Source organism: Benincasa hispida, chromosome 1 (genome assembly GCF_009727055.1).
Source record: "Benincasa hispida cultivar B227 chromosome 1, ASM972705v1, whole genome shotgun sequence".
Lineage (NCBI taxonomy): Eukaryota > Viridiplantae > Streptophyta > Magnoliopsida > Cucurbitales > Cucurbitaceae > Benincasa > Benincasa hispida.
In genome coordinates, this window is record NC_052349.1 from 60,850,665 (window position 1) to 60,868,604 (window position 17,940).

At 30.8% G+C, this 17,940-nt stretch overlaps 2 protein-coding genes across 4 annotated transcripts; one reads left to right on the top strand and one right to left on the bottom strand.

Moving 5' to 3' along the window:
• Positions 1-898: 898 nt before the first annotated feature.
• LOC120070262 (bifunctional aspartate aminotransferase and glutamate/aspartate-prephenate aminotransferase) lies at positions 899-4,766 on the top strand. 3 transcript variants are annotated; one of them, XM_039022157.1, is made up of 11 exons: positions 899-1,058; positions 1,166-1,284; positions 1,509-1,728; positions 1,845-1,938; positions 2,046-2,149; positions 2,409-2,657; positions 2,729-2,842; positions 2,958-3,041; positions 3,803-3,973; positions 4,087-4,200; positions 4,440-4,766. In XM_039022157.1, the coding sequence occupies exons 3-11, from the start codon at positions 1,531-1,533 to the stop codon at positions 4,578-4,580; spliced, it is 1,269 nt and encodes a 422-aa protein (XP_038878085.1). In that variant the 5' UTR covers positions 899-1,058; positions 1,166-1,284; positions 1,509-1,530; the 3' UTR covers positions 4,581-4,766. The 3 variants fall into 3 exon arrangements, with proteins under 3 accessions (XP_038878085.1, XP_038878086.1, XP_038878084.1); XM_039022158.1 differs by having other exon boundaries at positions 902-1,058; positions 1,198-1,284; XM_039022156.1 differs by having other exon boundaries at positions 902-1,284.
• A 1,080-nt stretch (positions 4,767-5,846) lies between these two features.
• LOC120071174 (low affinity sulfate transporter 3-like) lies at positions 5,847-16,394 on the bottom strand. Its single transcript, XM_039023283.1, has 11 exons — positions 15,855-16,394; positions 15,731-15,779; positions 15,435-15,642; positions 14,411-14,591; positions 14,244-14,312; positions 11,989-12,219; positions 11,468-11,881; positions 7,862-8,055; positions 7,536-7,609; positions 7,359-7,435; positions 5,847-6,299 (listed from the first exon to the last, which is right to left on the bottom strand). Exons 1-11 carry the CDS (start codon positions 16,182-16,184, stop codon positions 6,159-6,161), a joined length of 1,968 nt encoding a protein of 655 aa, XP_038879211.1. The 5' UTR covers positions 16,185-16,394; the 3' UTR covers positions 5,847-6,158.
• Positions 16,395-17,940: the final 1,546 nt, after the last annotated feature.

A 17,940-nucleotide genomic window follows, 5' to 3' on the forward strand; every position in this document is an offset into this window, starting at 1 on the left:
ATAAATAGGAGTTCATAGTTAGCTCAGGATTAAGGTCGAGTTACCTAAGTCATTGCATTGAAATAGTCAGTCTTGAACAGTAAATAGCGTTATAAAGTAAGAGTGACTTGTTTCTTGGTTTGGTCTTACACAAACTCATTGCATAGGACGCCCACACTCGCATGTTTCCACATGAACAATTTAGGATCAAATTGTTTGTACTAAATACAAAGTAGGCCGCATCCAATAGTGTTACCAGAATAAAGTACCCAACCTTATTCGTATACTATAGACCGTTTTGGCTATTTACTTGAGCTTGATTCATTATGTCTCCACATAAAGTCCAAGTATTCATGTAATAACCTGAATCTTAGTTTATTGGATTTAGGCTTTTACAAGTGCAATTTACATATTCAATAACATATTTATTGGATAAACTTCAATAACATCTTTATTTCAAATAGAATATGTTTAAATTTACAAACTGCGAGTTTTAGAATATGCAACCCAACATGTTCATGCACCACGACTTATCCCACGTACTTCGCATTGACATGACGACGTCGTCTTTCCCCTTCAAGTTGTTGATCATTCACATTCTTCTTCTCTTGATTATTACCATCGTCGATCTTTTTCCTGTTGTCTTTTGATTTTTGATTCTTCACCATTTTCGACGTTTCAATTCTATTCTGATTCCATCGTCTCCAAACAACGGTGTTCACCGTCGTTTGCAATCTCATGCTCAATCTCTCCATCTCGTTCACCACCAATAGCAAATCGCTTGATCTCGTTCAATTTTATTTTCATTCTAAAGACCCAATCTGATTAGATTGGGGATTTGACGAATTCGTGAACCGAACCAAACTAAACTGGACCGAATGGAAGAATAAACCTACCTACCATGGACAAAAGAGGTTGGATCCGACGGCTGAGGTCAACTACGGCAACTTCTGAACGTTACCTAACTCGGCCTCTGGATCGAAATTTCCGACAGTCGTCGTTTCCACCAACTCCCCACTCTTTCCTCCCCTTTTTCTACCAACCTATTTTCCTTCTTCATTCCTCATTGCGGTTTCTGGGTAAACACTTTTTTTTCTTTCCAGTTTTTCTTTTACCTGTAGTGTTTTCTTGTTGTCCCTTACAGAATCAGGGCACCTTCCTCTTTGCCATGGCAAATTCCTTGCAGACTTTACCTAATGCTTCTCGTCTTGGATTCAGACATCAATTTTCTGGAGCTGATTCTGCGTTAGAATCTGCTTTTGGATCCGTTTCTTTCCCTTCTCAACTTCTTGCTCCGTCCCTCAAGTATGCTCCATCTCCTTTTACTTTTGTGCTTTCTGATTTTGAGCTTCGGTTGATGATTTCTCTTTTGCTTTTTGGACTATTTTGATGGATCTTTAAGTGAATTTTGTAAGTGGAATTCCTATGTTCCTTTTTGTTGGGTCGTTTCTATCTTCGATTATAATTGCTGGGAATGAGTTGTTATTCCCCCTTTTCTCTGTTCCTTAAACTTTCCATTTTTATGATAGGTCTGTAAAGTATACTAAGAAAATGAAGCCAGTAATGGCTGGGAATATTCCCGACCATATGAGTGTGGACATATCTTTGAGCCCAAGAGTGAATTCTGTAAAACCTTCCAAGACGGTGGCCATAACTGATCAGGCTACGGCTCTTGTGCAAGCCGGTGTGCCAGTGATCCGGTTGGCTGCTGGTGAACCTGATTTTGATACACCTGCCCCAATTACTGAGGTATTATCTTATCTCAAAACTCTCTTTGTTCAATGTCCAAGTTTTCTTTTGATGCTAGTATATGTATATTTTCATATTTCTACATGTGATAGTTGCTCTTTTTGATTGAATGTTAGGCTGGAATTAATGCGATTCGGGATGGCTATACTCGCTACACGCCCAATGCAGGAACATTGGAAGTCCGCCAAGCAATTTGTCATAAGCTGAAAGGTTAGTTTTGGTTTGGGGATCGAAGTTTTAGAAATATGGTTGAGTTGTATACTAGCTCCGTTGAGTGTTTAGAAATGTGGTTGAGTTGTATGCTTTTTCGTCTCTAGAGGAGAATGGGATTTCGTATACACCAGATCAAATATTGGTCAGCAATGGAGCCAAACAGAGTATTCTTCAGGCAGTTGTTGCTGTTTGTTCTCCAGGGGATGAGGTAAAGGTTTCCTTGGTCTTATGATGAATGTAATAGATTCATACTACTCTGACAGTCAGTTGCAAAGAGATATGATTAGGAGGCACAATAGTTCAATTTTGATTCAAGTAGCTTATTCTTGGGGAAATATTAAGGTGATTAGCCATGTAGTACCAATATTATTGTAAAGGAACCTAATCCATTTATAACATAGTTCGTGAATATGATGCTCTTACTTTTGTGGTGTATGTGATGCCTTTACCAATATTTTCCCCTTCAGGTTATAATTCCGGCTCCATTTTGGGTAAGCTACCCAGAAATGGCAAGGCTGGCTGATGCAACTCCTGTGATTCTTCCAACACGTATAGAGGATAACTTTCTGTTGGATCCAAAGCTTCTTGAATCAAAGATCACAGAGAAGTCAAGATTGCTGATTCTTTGTTCTCCATCCAATCCTACGGGATCTGTTTATCCAAAGGAACTACTTGAAAAGATTGCTGAAATTGTTGCAAAACATCCTAGACTTCTGGTGAGGTTTCTTTAACTGTGCTGAAAGTAATGTATTGAACTGTTTGATCCTAAATTATCGATTCTTTGCAGGTGTTGTCTGATGAAATATATGAACACATAATTTATGCTCCAGCAACCCACACAAGCTTTGCTTCTTTGCCAGGCATGTGGGAAAGAACTCTGACTGTTAATGGGTTCTCTAAGGTAATTGAAAATTAGATTTATGATCTTTACTACTACCAGCCATGTGAAAGTTCGTATTTGATCTTCATATTTTAGCAAATACGATTCTTTAACATGTGAAGGTTTAATGTTTTAGGCCTTTGCAATGACTGGTTGGCGACTTGGATATCTTGCTGGTCCCAAACACTTTGTTTCTGCTTGTGGAAAAATTCAGAGTCAGGTATGTATGAACTTTAATATTTCTCACCTCTCTTAGCAGTTTGAGCTTGGTTATGCAATCTTCAATCGTTTTCAACTCACCTTTGCATTGTGTTGATTCATTTTGTCTTCTTTTCTCCCGACTTTGTTTCTTACATACAGCCAAGACAATGGTGAAAATATTTTCTCTAGGGAACTTAATTGTCTATATCTAGTATGAGTAGTGTTTTATATATTTTATCTATCTTATTGTTGAATACTTATTAAAAAGTAAAGGTAGAATAAGGGAAATCTAGGAAGTCCATTTTAAAACCAATGTAGAATGGCTTTTGGAACTATCTTGGATCTCCATCTCTAGAACTTGGGTAAACATAGTTTCTATGTGGTTATCCAGAATTTCAAAATTCCAGGCTTTTGGAACTATCTTGGATCTCCATCTCTATAGGGATACTTTGAATTTCTGTTTCATGTATGAGAATTTTGATGTAAGGTTGATGGTTGAAGCCTATAGGCAACAAAAAGTGTAAAGGGACTGAATGCCTAATGGAAATCCAGAGTTTTAACTTTAACTTGAGACATGGAATTATTCCCCTGACCCACAAAAACCAATACGTTGCGCATCACATGGGGAGTTCTTTTTATTTATGCAATAGTTTCACTCTCTTTCTTGAAAATGTGCTGCAACTGCAGATGGATCAACTTCTTTGATTAAGTTTTCAAATTGTTAATTGCCAGAACATGTTTTTCCTTCTCCAGCTTACTCTGTATATTTGTTGATGATAGTCCACTTCAGGAGCCAGTAGCATATCCCAAAAAGCAGCCGTTGCAGCTCTAGGAATGGGCTATGCTGGTGGGGAAGCAGTTGCAACGATGGTGAAAGCCTTCGGGGAACGTCGTGATTATTTGGTAAAAAGCTTTGGTGAACTTGCAGGTGTCAAGATTTCAGAACCTCAGGTCCCAACTTCAACCTTCCTCACCTTTCGCATGTTTCTTGCTTGACCCTTGGTCTTTATCTTTCATAATTTTGCTGTCAGTGTAATATCTGAAGATTCTGTAACTTGTTGTAGGGAGCTTTCTACCTCTTCCTTGATTTCAGCTCTTACTACGGAGCTGAAGTTGAAGGGTTTGGTGTAATCAACAATTCAGAGTCACTTTGCAGATATCTTCTTGAGAAGGGCCAGGTAATTAAGTTCATTAGGAAGCATCTCATTTTTAACTATTGTTTCTCTCATTGTTCTAAAATTCAAGCTTATCTTAGTTGAAGACTGAATCAATCCAAATTTGCTGCTTTTTTATGAAACTTGTAAAACAGCCTTTTTCCTTGTATCATTTGTTTCTAAAGACGCATATTGAGTAGAATTTCAAAACCAATTCATTATCATCACAAGAGGTGAGGTCAATATGGTTTTCGATTTTTCAGGTTGCTCTAGTTCCGGGAGATGCATTCGGTGATGATAGTTGCATTCGGATTTCGTATGCTGAATCCCTCAGTGTATTGCAAGCTGCTGTGGAGAGAATTAAGGAAGCACTCGAAGCAGCTAGGCCTGTCGTTCCTGTTTAACAACTGCTAATGCATGGAATCAGGAATATAATACAAGCCCTTCAATTGTTAGTTTCTATTTAGATTGATAATTTTAAGCTGCTGAAATTTGTATCCTAGTGTTTGTGTTCAAATAAGTAATACAAAAGACCGATTTTAATTATTTTAAATTTGAAAAAATAAGTATCAAGTCATTGTCATTGTTTTTTGTTTGCCTCCATTCCCCCCATTTTTTCTTGTTGGCATAGAGTCTGCCTTAATTAGTGTAACAGAAAGTTGAAACCCTTCTTTTAGCTACAATTGAGCCATATCTGGATAGGAGAATAGAGAGGGAAGCTTTAACGTATTATACACAAAATTGAAAATTCAGATTTTTTGAATATAAAATAAAAGTTTTAAGAAACTATTAGACATTTTTAAAAGTTCAAAGATCAATTGGACATAGTTAAAAGTTTAAAATTCATAGACACATCTTAAAGTTTAGATATCAACTAGACACAAGCAAAAAATTTAGATACTATACTTAGAATCTAACATATTTTTAGAGGATGACTACATATCTTGTGTGATTGAGTATCGTTAGAATTGTAAATAAATAATTGAGATAATATTGTTGGAAATACAAGCATAGTTTTACATTAGTTAGAAGTGAAAAAAGTTTGTGGTATATATAGAGTTCATATCAACGCATATAAATATCGTCCAAAAAATATTGGTACAACTTTATGAGTAAAGTCAAAAGCAAAATTATACAAACATAATTCTAAAGTGGGCAATACCATAAATGGTTGTGAGAACAAAGCTTGAATGAACAATTTGGGAAAGCATATATCATAGCTAAAACACCCCTAATCAAATTCATGGTAAAGCAGTCATATGAATAAAAGGACAAATAGACAATAGATTTCACAACATTTGTTCCGATCTTGAAGTAAATTCTAGAGAACCATTGAATCTATTTCAATCTAGAAAGGACAAACCCTAGTTTCTCAACTATTATACTTCGTTTAGGAGAGCAAAAACCTCGAGTAAGTAAATTCTAGAAAACCATCCAATTTGTTTCAACCCAGAAAGGATAAATCATTGCTTCCTCATCTATAATATTTCCGTCTAAGAGAGTAACAACCTCAACGAGCTCAATAATACTAATAAACTTTCGAAGCTATTTGCATCGAAATCATAAGTTCCCAATTAGAATTAAGAGCAATGGTGAATGAAGCTTAGTTGATCAATTAATAAGTAAATTTGGGTATACTTTAAAGAGATCAAATTACTAAGCAATGCAAGTTAAAAAGCAACAAGGCAGACATGGGACTTTCCCCCATTATAATAGTTATATTATTATACATATTTTACAAACACATTATTTCAGTACCACATTAAAGGAAAACCAATTGGGTTCAATTGGTGAGAACCTATAATATGTTTGTTTGGTCCCATAGAGAGAAGCAGCACATGGCCAATATTTATAATCCACACATTAAAATAAAGAAAGATAGACAAAACAAAACATAGGTAAAATTGCATAATTTATTACATTTTGGTTTGGTAATGAGAAAAGTTTATTATTTTAATAAATTTAGTTTGATTTTTGGTGCTTTAGATGGCTTCCATTTTAGCTGAAAGACATGCATCCACAGCTTCTCCAACACTCAAGAACACCCTCCCTTTCAGTTTGGCAACAAAATTTGCTACCTTCAGCTTGTGAATCACTTCCCATTTTGGATTTGCAATGACCAACTGTAGAGTAAACAAGTTTAAGTTGTAACAATGATACAAAACCAAAACTACTTAAATTTGTTATTATATAATTTTGATTGGTTCTAGGTAATTGTTTTAAATTGTAAATTCTTGTGAATATTTTCATATATAGCAAAATATCATTGTCTATCAAATGTCTACTCATTTTCCTATATTGAAAACATGGCATATCTAAAATTCAAGAAAGGAAAAAAAAAAAATTCTTTGAAGTTTCATGCTAAAGTTTTTTAATTAGCACTTAATATTTAATTATTATTATTATTCTTTTTTCAAGTTTAATTCTTATTTTGTATACTTTTTCAATTATATATTTCACATCGGTTAAAATTAGAAAAATTATCTTAAATAACAAAATTACTAAAAATATTTATAAATATAGCAAATTATCACAGTCTATTTACAATAGACTGTGATAGATCATGATAGACTGCTATCTGTATCTATCATGACACAGATAAATAGAGATAACACAGATAGACGTAGATAGTAGTCTATCACAGTCTATCGCAGTTGATCATAGATAGACAGTAAAATTTTGCTATATTATGTAAATATTTTAGTTCATTTTGTTATATTTGAAAACAATTTAAACTCTGTCAAACTCTAACTGTGAATTGAAAAAAAAAATAACAAGAAAGGAAAAATTAGTTTATGTTATTGTTTTTCAATGTGAGGAGGAATTAAATATTTTCTTCTTTTTTTAGGTCACTTATGTAATGAGTATCTATTTTTCGTAAGTTTTTCATTAAAAAAATATTAAAATATTAAAACATAAGGACTAAATTCGAGTCATCAAAGACTTGTTTGGATTGACTAATATATATATTTTTTATATTTTTTTAAAAAAGTAATTTTTGTTTAAACTCTTTTGATAAAAATAATTTAAAATACATTTTGAAAGTGTTGATTGCTAAACACTTCAACTTTTCTCAAAATGAATTATTTTTAAAATTAAATACTTGAAAAATTAAATCAAACACATCCTAAAACTCGAGTATGTGAAGGAATAGAAGTGCTTTTTGAAAAAGAGATAACTACCTCTATTCCACTGGCTGCCAAACTATTATGCAGTTCTTCAAGAGAAGCAATTGCTGAAGTGTCAATGTTCATTAAATCTACATAGAAAGAAAATAACTATATAAGTAAATTAGTAATTAACCATATGAAAATATATTTGATATCTTATACTAAAAAAGAAAAAGAAATGAAACTAACTGGAGAGATCAATGACTAAGAAATGAGTGATTCCCTTTCCTGATGCATCTTGGCTGTTGATGAACCTCATAATCCTAAAACACAAATAAACACAGATTTTGAATATAAAGTTGATTGATATTTCGATAATGAGGCTAGATTGTTCGAATTCACATCTAATGATATTTTTACTAGAGTATATAGACATTCGAATTTCACATCTAATTAACGTCACAATATTCTTAATATTTTTCATATTCAACGAAGTAAAACTGTCAGCTATATTGTGGTGACCTTTACGAGTAATTATGTGTAGAAAAGTAGTAATGGAATTGAGTGGTTTTTACCTATCTTTGACGAAGTTGGCATTTGCAAAGCAAAGTAAGCCAGATTTAACACGGATGATGAGGACTTCAGGAGTGTTGAGAGCCATTGGATATTGATGAATATCACAAAAGATATCAGTTCCAGGGAGTTTTCCCAAAATCTCAGTCCCAGGTTTGATTGAGATTAGTATTATCTTTGCAAATGATATCACTAACTGCATACAATATTTTTTAGGTTACAATTTTTTCAATTACAATGTCAATTCATCACTAACAAAAAGCCAAGATTTTTATTTTTTTTAATATTTATATAATATTTCATAATATTTGCTTAAAGAAGTAAAGTAATAACCATAATTTTAGTTCTAGTTTTTAAAAATTATACGTGTTTTTTTTACCCTTTTTTTAACTAGGTTCCTTTTTTTCTTAACTAAACATTTGATTTTTAAGCTAATTTTTTTTAAATATAAGTTTTCAAAAATTAGCTTGGCTTTTTATAACACTAGAAAAAGTAGATAATAAATTAAAACAAAAAATTCATAAGTAGGAAAAAATGTTTATAAGCTTTATTTTCAAAATTAAAAATAAAAAAACTAAGGCTCCGTTTTTTTAATCAATTTGTTTTGGATTTTTAATTTTCGAAAATTAAGTCAATAAATACCTCTTCCGCCTCTAAATTTTTTGGTTTGATATATATTTTGTATCCATATTTTAAAAAACCAAGTCAAAATTTGAAAACTATAAAAAATAGTTTTTAAAAACTTATTTTTCTTTTTAGAATTTGACTAAGAATTTAAATTTTCTACTTAAGATTGACACATATCATGGCAAGCAAATGAGAGGAGATAGTTTTAATTATTTTATTTTTTTTAAAAAACTAAATAATTCCCAAACGTGGAGTAAATGAATGGACTTAAGATTGGACTAAAATTATAAAAACACTTCATAAATAAAGTTATGAGTATATAATTTAATAAAAATATAAAATAAAAAATTCTTCATTTTGTTTGTTTGTTTTTTTGTTCTTTTTGGTGTATGAGTATTTTTTATTTTTTATTTTTTTAAAAATTGATTACGCAGAATAACTTTTAAAAGCTAAAATTATAAATGTGAGTTTAAGGTTGTATATTTAATTTATGAATTTGGAAAAATTGCTAGTTACATCACTAGATTTTTACGGTATCTGAGTAAATTATGTATAGTATTGAGCATGCCAATTAAATTAGTTTGAAAAAATTATAGTGATATATAATAAGATAAATAATTAGGTAAACTAATGAAGCTATCACATCACCAATTCGTTTTAATTTTGTTAATGTCTTGTATTAAAGAGAAGCATAATCCAAACTTATGTTTTAAAAACAATTGAAAACTTTATTAAGTTATTAAAACAAATATATAACTCGGAAATCAAAGACAAAGTTTATACATAGTTGGATCTAAAATCTACGAAAATGTTGCCACTCAGCACGACAACCATATATGTTGTGATGAAGCGTGACGTGGGCAACTCACTATTTTAAAGTCAAACTCACAACTTTACGATAGAATATTTAACAATAATTTTGGCCTATCGATAATTATTTCGGCCTCGTTTCATAATCAATTCGTTTTTTTTTTTGTTTTTAGTTAAAGTTTTTGAAAATTAAGTTATTTTTATTTCCTACAATAATTTGCATATTTCATTTGTATACTGATTGAATTCTTAACCAAATTTTAAAAACAAAAAGCAACTTTTTAAAAGCTACCTTTTTTTTTTTTTTTTTTTTCAAATTTTGGCTTGGTTTTTAAAAAAATTGGTGAAAAGTAGAGCGAAAATGAAGAAATTTGGAGGTGAAAGTAGCTATAAGATTAATGTTAAAAAAAAATGGTTTTCAAATGGACCATTTTTATTTTTGGTTTTTGAAAATTAAGCATATTTTATCATTATTTCTCACAATGATTTACATCTTTCTTAAATACAAGAATTGAATTCTTAGCTAAATTCTAAAAACAAAAATAAGTTTTTAAATTTTTTTTTTTAATTTTCAAAATATGACTTGGTTTTTAAAAATATTGATAAAATGTAGATAATAAAAGAAGAAATTTCAAGATTGAAGTAATATTTATAGTCTTAATTTTTTTAAAAATAAAAAATAAAAAAATAAATAATTATACCTTAATTAATTGATACATTTTTATTAATTTATTTTATTTTTCTTTCTGCCTCTAAAAAAAGCTTATTCTTCTTCTTTAATCTTTAGTAAGAGAAAGGTTAAAAAAAATAATTGATATATGATGACCTAATCTTCAACCAGTCAAATGCACCACTTAATTCTTTTTTCTTCTAATTAATGTGATGCACGATGTTTTAATTCTAATAAATTCAAATGGAATTTATTTATATTTGTATTAAATTATCAGAAAAATCACTCCATTTTTTGATTTGGGTTGGCTTAGTTTCTAACGCTTCGGTAATTATTTTGTTTTTTATTTTTTTAAATTAAGTCTATAGATACTACTTCCACTTTCAAATTTATTCTTTTATTATCTACCTTTTACTAATGATTTAAAAAATAAGTCAAATTTTAAGGACAAATTTTTTTTTTTTTCAAAAAATTGTCTGTATTTTTAGAATTTGACTAAGAATTTAACTATTGTACTTAAGAAAAATGTAAAGTATTGTAAGAAATGTGGATCAAATAGACTTAATTTAAAAAAAAAAAAAAATGATTACTAAACGAGCCTAAATTTTTATGTTTCTATCTATTTGATTCCACCTTAAAAAAAATCAAATAGATCCTCCAAATTTCAAACTTTAAAACACTTTCCAAAGTACAAAAATCTTTTTGATACAAACTAAAAAAAATTAATTTAGAGGTCTTATTTTTTTTTTTTAATTATAGAATCTCAAAGTTTATAAAATTTGTGCCTAAAGAGATTTGTGAGCTTTAAAAAAAAATCAAATTAAGTAAAAGACCTATCAAATACTTATAATTTAATCCTTAAACTTTGATCTCTTAATTTAAAATAATTAATAATTATGTTGGGAAAATTTAAAATGAATTTTAATAGTGAAACTTAATTAATTATTATTATTTAAAAATTCTTTCAAATATTTCATTAGACATTCTAATACACAAATTTATATCTAACGGATGAATTAACTTTTTAAAAATCTCAAATATGTTAGAATTTAGAAACTCTATCAGACATAGAATAAAAAGTTTTAGGCATATATACATTAGACACAAAAATTAAAAGTTTATAAATTTATATCTAAGGTCATAAAAGTTTAAAAATTTTAAGTTGATAGTATAAATTCATGTCAATAGTGAGAAGTTGCTGGGAGTAAGTAGTTATTAGAATGGAGTTATAATTATTAAAAAAAGTATTTAGCACAATGATTAGTTGCGCTCTAGAAAATTTTTAATCAACATCTAATTATTATTATTATTATTATTATTATTTGACAATGATTAGGTGGGCTATACAATCCAATATATCCCATTTTTGTTACCTACTAAAAACAATAAAAACATTTTATTTTCTTAATTTTTTTTTTCACATGAAAAATTTAAGCTGTATAAAGATATGTGTGCTCAGGCAATACCGAAGTAGTAAATGAAAATAAGTAGAGAGATTTACCGAAAGGATGAGGCCGAATTCGACGGAGAGAAAGAGAACCCCAAGAAAAGCTGCAAGACAAGCCAAGAAGTCGAGCTTGTCGATCTTCCATATATTATAAGCTTGGTGAATATCAATGAGGCCTGGAAGTGCAGAGAGAATAATGGAAGCTAGAATCGCATTGGGAGTGTAGTAGAGGAGCTTGGTGAACATCTCCAATGATATCATCACCGTCACCGCCATGACCGCGTTCGACACTGCCGTCTCGCACCCTGCACTGAAATTAACCGCGGACCGTGACAAAGAACCTGTCGCTGCGTAGCAAGAAGTGAGAGATCCGGCTAGGTTCATGAAGCCTAATGCCACCATTTCTCTGTTCCCATCAATGTTGTATCCTTTCATGGATGCCAATGATCTCCCCACAGCAATAGCTTCCTGAAATCACAAAAGTGATTTTAATCATTTTATAATTACTTTGAAATATATCATCTGTTTCATAAGTATAAGCGTGTAAGAAATTATATATTATTAAAGGATCGAACCGTGAGGGCTATGACGGCGATGATGAGAGCGGCATTAAGGATTTGGGAGATGTGAGGGGTGTGGATTTGGATGTGTTGAGCGGAGATGGGGTTGAGGCCGGCGGGGACTCGTTTTACGATCTTGACGCCGTGCTGGTCAGCTCTTGTGAGGAACACCAAAAGCGTTGATAGGATTACACATAACAGTGGGGCCATGGCTGCTAACCAGAATACTTTCTTGTACTTCTTCCCCTGCAAACCAGTTTTCTTTCTATCTAATATTATTGGACATATACACAAACTAATGTGGAAATTATCTACGTTCATTCCATAACTATTTGATTTTATTATTATTATTTTTTGAAATTTAATTAAGAATAAAGATATAAATCATTATAAAAAATAAGAAAGAAATAGACTTCATTTCCAAAAAACCAAAAATAAAAAATCGAAATAGTTACCAAAAGGCCTAATTAATATAGTTTTCTTATGTTTCCTCTTCTAGTTTTTTGAATTTGTGCTTAATTTTATGTTTGGTAAATCTTACTATATTTAGAACTTTTAAAATTAATTCATCACAAGTTTAAAAGTTAAGACAAAAATCTAAAATTTTAGGACTAAACTTATAATTTAACCAAAAATAGTATATTAATGCCTTTAACTATTCAACACATTAGAAATCGCCTTCGGGTGGGGATGAACTGTATACATAATTTCATACTATATATATATATATATATTGCAAACTTTTATTATCATTATTATGTTTTCGAAGAACTAAAGTCAAATTAGAAAAGAAAAAGAAAAAAAAAAGTTTATGTATAACTATAAACCTCTTTTTTGCCTTTTTAAAATTTCTTTCGGTTAAATTGCATTTTTTTTTGTTAGATTAAATTATAAATTTAGTTTATATAGTTTTGACATAATTTCAATTTAATCCTTGTGATTCTGAAAGTTTTAATTTACTTCAATTTAGTTTCCATTATTTAAAAGTATTTCACATACTCAAACAAACCACCTCTTTTCTTCTGTTTTAAACTGAGCCTTAGACCACATAGCCAACTTAACACATTCATCTAAATAGTAAATGTTAGTTTATTGGCATATAAAAATAGTGTCATTGACGTTTTATGAAAGTATAGAGATTAATATTGAAATTTTTAAGAATATATAAACTTTAATATAATTCAACTAGTGAAATATATATCCATCCTTAAGGTTAGTTTTAGAAGTAAAAAAATTACATTATCCCCATCCAGCTTTTGGGGAAGTAAAAAAAGAAAAGAAAAGAAAAGAAAATAGTGAATAAAAACAATCCTAATGCTAAAATATTATGAAAACTAATGACAAAAATTGTTATGAAAATAGGATGATCTTAGAATTTTTCCCATAAAACTGGGTAGGTTCATGTTCATGTTCATCATTTACTTTTATGGTGCGTGTCATAACTTTTTCTTTTTCTTTATTGCTTTACGACAGCAAAACCCACCAATTAATTAAATCACAACTTAAAATCAAAATAAAAACATAATTTATCCACTTAAAAAAAAAAGAAAAAGAAAAGAAAAGTTGACTCTCAAGTGTTTTTTTTTTAATTTTAATTTTTAAAATATTTTTCCCGTTGTTTGACTATTAACGATGCATCATAACACAATAACTTCTTACTCATCTACTTCATAATTATTAGGGGCGTATGACCCCTAACTTAAAGTTGGAGGAGTGGATTATTATAACTCAATAGAGACACCACTTATAATAAATGTGTTTACAACTATTTATAACATATAATTAATTATAGTAATTACTATTTCAAAACCCTATTTGATGTCGTATTTACTATTTCCACATTATTTACTATTTTACGCTCATCTTCTCACCTAATTTTTCAGTAATGTTTACTATTTTTTTAAGACTAAAATAGCCTTCACCCCAAACATAGACAATTATAAACCACAAACTATTACCACAAACTATTATAACCTACTTAGCGCCCTAAACGCCCTCTTAAAGATAATAAACAAGTCCAAAACAAAAAAACAAAACCTTAAATAAAAAATGAAAAAAGCAAAGTTAAATTACAAATTTACTTTCCTAAACTTACATATTTTATTACTAGACATAAAAAGTTTAGCGTTTATTAAATTTGAAATATAAATTTATATTTAATATATCAACTAATTTTTCAAAAGTTACCAATTAGTCATAAAAGATAAAAAGTAAGACAACTAATTATAGAAATAAATTAATGAAATGATATAAGGTTGAGGAAAACTTACCAATAATTTGGTGATGAGGATGAAGGAAAGGAATGAAGAGCCAATGATGAAGTTCAAGGGATTCCATTGCTGAAAAATTAATTAAGAGAAGGACATGAGACTAAATAAAATTAATTTGAAGTAAAATGAGATTAAAGTTGAGTTTAATATGAATTTAATTATATTACATCATTATGATGATGGAATGATCCAAACACAGCTCCCATAACAGAGAGAATATCAGTTTTGTTAGTGAAGTGAGTGATGCCAAGCAATCCTTTGAGCTGTTGAAGCCCAATTACAATGGCAGCTCCACCCATGAACCCAATTATGGCAGCATGTGACAGAAAATCCACCAAAAATCCCAGCCTGAAATATATTTTATTATAATATAGCATTATCTTTTGGTTTAAACTAAAAAATTTGATTCTAATTTTTAAAACATATGGAATAAATTATCACTTTCTCCAAATTATAGTTTAAGTATTCTTTTAGAACTATGTGCTTAAAATCTTAACCATCTTCCCAAATCTTAAAAATTTAAATACTATTTGGTTTATATAATTTAGTATCCATTCTATCTTAGTCTCTATACATACAAATTAAATATGTCTAAATTTTAATTTAATATGTGCTTTCAATCAAGCTTTAAATTAAATACATGTTAGTTTTTTTAGACTAAATTTCAAAGTGCAAAAATTAAAATAAAATATAATTGCACAAAGTATATGAACTATAAAATAATATTTTAATCAAATTGAAGAAATTATTAATTTTCAAATATAGCATAATTTAATAGGCATACATGTATGAATAATCACAAGATCTGGAGTTCGAATTCCCATACCTTTCAATTGTATTTAAAAAAAATCATTAGTTACTATCAAAATCTAATTTCGATAATCATAGAGTTTAACTATAAAGTTTTTTTTTTTAATCTAAATCTGCAAACTCAATTAACATAAAAATATATAGTCGACCTAAAAGTTTGAGGTTTGAATTCCTCCTTCGCGCAGATTGCTATTACTATTCAACTTTTAAAAAAAGAAGTATTTTGTAGGTTTGGAGGTGGAGGGTAAAAAGTAGGGTTTTCGTAGATTTGGGCGAAAAGATGAAAGAAAAAGTAAAAAAAAATTAAAGAAAAAACAAGTTATGAAACTCAAAGGCGAGGAACAATTGGAGGAGGAGGAGGAGGAGGAGAAAGAAAGAGACCGAAAGAATCCAAAGACGGCCTGAAAGATTCCGGCGAAGAAAGTAACGGTGAAGACAAGGTTTCTATAGGCAAGAGGGTCGCCGGCGGGATCTTGAATTTTCTGAATCATGGCCGGCAAAAGCAGAGATACTATGGCCACCGGTCCGATCGCTATTTCCCTCGAACTTCCCAATACTGCATAAATCAACGGTGGCACAATGCTTGTATCTGCCCACAGAATTAACCTCTTTGTTCTTAATTAATTAAACACAAATCAAAACTTTCATCTAATTAATTCATTAGTTACAGCACTTACAGAGCCCATATTGAGGATCAAGCTTCGCCAGATTTGCATATCCAATACTCTGCATCACCGATTAACAACTTTGATTATTATTTTGTAATTAAATTAAACTCAGTAGGATCATAATTTAATTTACCTGAGGAATGCAGAGGCTAGCCAGAGTCAAACCAGCCAAGATATCATTCTTGAACTTGCTAAGATTGTAGCTCTGCCCCCAGCAGAGGATAGGGAAGACACCCTGCAATAGGCTTCCAACCACTGCAGTTCTAGTCTTGTTCTTGAGGGACAAAAGCTTGGTAGGATCGGGAAATATGGTGTCGCGAAGCGAGTCGATTAGCTCTCGCCATATCCCCGGTGGCTCCGGTGGGTTTGCCACCCACTGAGCCCTGTCTGCAGGGCTGCTCTTCTCGATCGTTGAGACGTCGTCCGACATGGTCGGAGACGTGTCGGCGTTAGCGACCGACATGATTTGAAGTGTTTGGGGGAACTAAGGTTGTTGAGAGAGCTGTGTGTCAGTGACACAGCTCGGTGAGGTTCCGGCTAGTCAGATGCGAGGTTATGGGGAGATTATGAAGGTTAATTGCATGAAAAAGCCTGGCCTTGACGCAGGGAATGTGTGTTTTTACAATAATTTAAGCACATATATAAACCACTCAAAATTTTATATTTGGAGATGCCACTTACTCGATTATTATATTTCTTTTAGTTAAACAACTTATAGTGTTTTCGTCAATGATGTATGACGTTGTTAGCTAGAGTATTAACTTTCCACCTACACAAAAAAGTCATTTTCTTTCTAGTTAATATTGAATTTCATCTCTTAAGCTCTCTAACAAAATTTCAAGAACCACAAGTGGAAGGAAATGTTGGAGTGAAATTGATATATATTACTATTAAATTCAAATCCATCACCTTAAGTTTTTTTATTTAATGGTGAAGAATAAGAAAGTCTACCATTCACTAAATGATGTCACACACAAAGTATCCACACTTGTAATAACAACCAGAAAACAAAATAAATGACTTAAAAGAAGGTAAACAAAGTTTGTTAACCCAATTTAATGCTCGTGGAAAGATTCTTTTACTAATATAAAGTTAAGCTTATTATAATGTTGTACTTATCTATAAGAGTATAACAAAGACAATGACCTGAACAATTTAACTCTCAAACTGACACTCAGTCTCCCCTAAGTGCAATACCTCCTCTCAAGATAAAACTTAGGCTCCCACTAAGTTGGAAATTAGCAAGGTACTTTTGGACTCTCCCTGAGAGTGTGGGTTCATCAAAGTCACAACCTTTCCACCTTGGTGTAAAATCCACTTCACATGCAAACTTAGGCTCCCCTAAGTTTGTTAAAAGCCTTAGAAAACACTGAAGAAACTTTTACGACATTCAATTCTCAAGACCAGCTGTCTTGAAAAGAACTGTATCAACCAAAACTCTTCCAGTAGTATGTAGAGTAGAGAGCATTAAACCTAATGGCCATTCAAACAAATTTCACTCTTATGGATTGTAAAGACACAAAAGCAGCAGCCCTAGAGTAAAACAAAACACCCTTTATATAGAAAAGCAGCAGAAGGAAAGAAACCTACTCAGAAAACTAACAACCAAAAAAAGGAAACAATCAAAAGCCACAGATATACGCAGTCGCATAAAAAAGGAAAGAAGAAATCAAGCGAGAAGGCCGATGTTACAATGAATCATAAGAACAACCGCCGAGACAACTGCCAATGGCTACATCACTTTAAAACCTTAAACAATTGAGACCAACCTTCAACTCTAACAAATGGTGATTAGACATATGTCGTCATCTCCAATCCCTACTATATATATATATATATAGCATTTTGAAATTTGTAATAATTTAGTCCACAAAAAACTTTAGTTCCTATACTTTATAAAAAAAATTGGATTTCTTATAATTTTATACCGAACTGAACTAATGCTTTAGAAAAAAAAAACAAAATTTTTGGTTCGATTTTTATGGTTTCGATTTTAGAGTTCATCCTTGAGAAGTGTATGGTTGTATACTTGTTAGGGGCGAATTCTAAATGTGAAATCCGAATCGAACGCTACTTTCCCTATTTAAATATGTTTATTGTTGAGATTAGTAAAATGAGGGGTTTAATATTTAAATTAATGTGGAATTGTAGGGAAATTGGTAAATGATAAGAAAATGAAGAAGGAAAAATGCTTAAGTATTGGAGACTTGGCTCTCAGG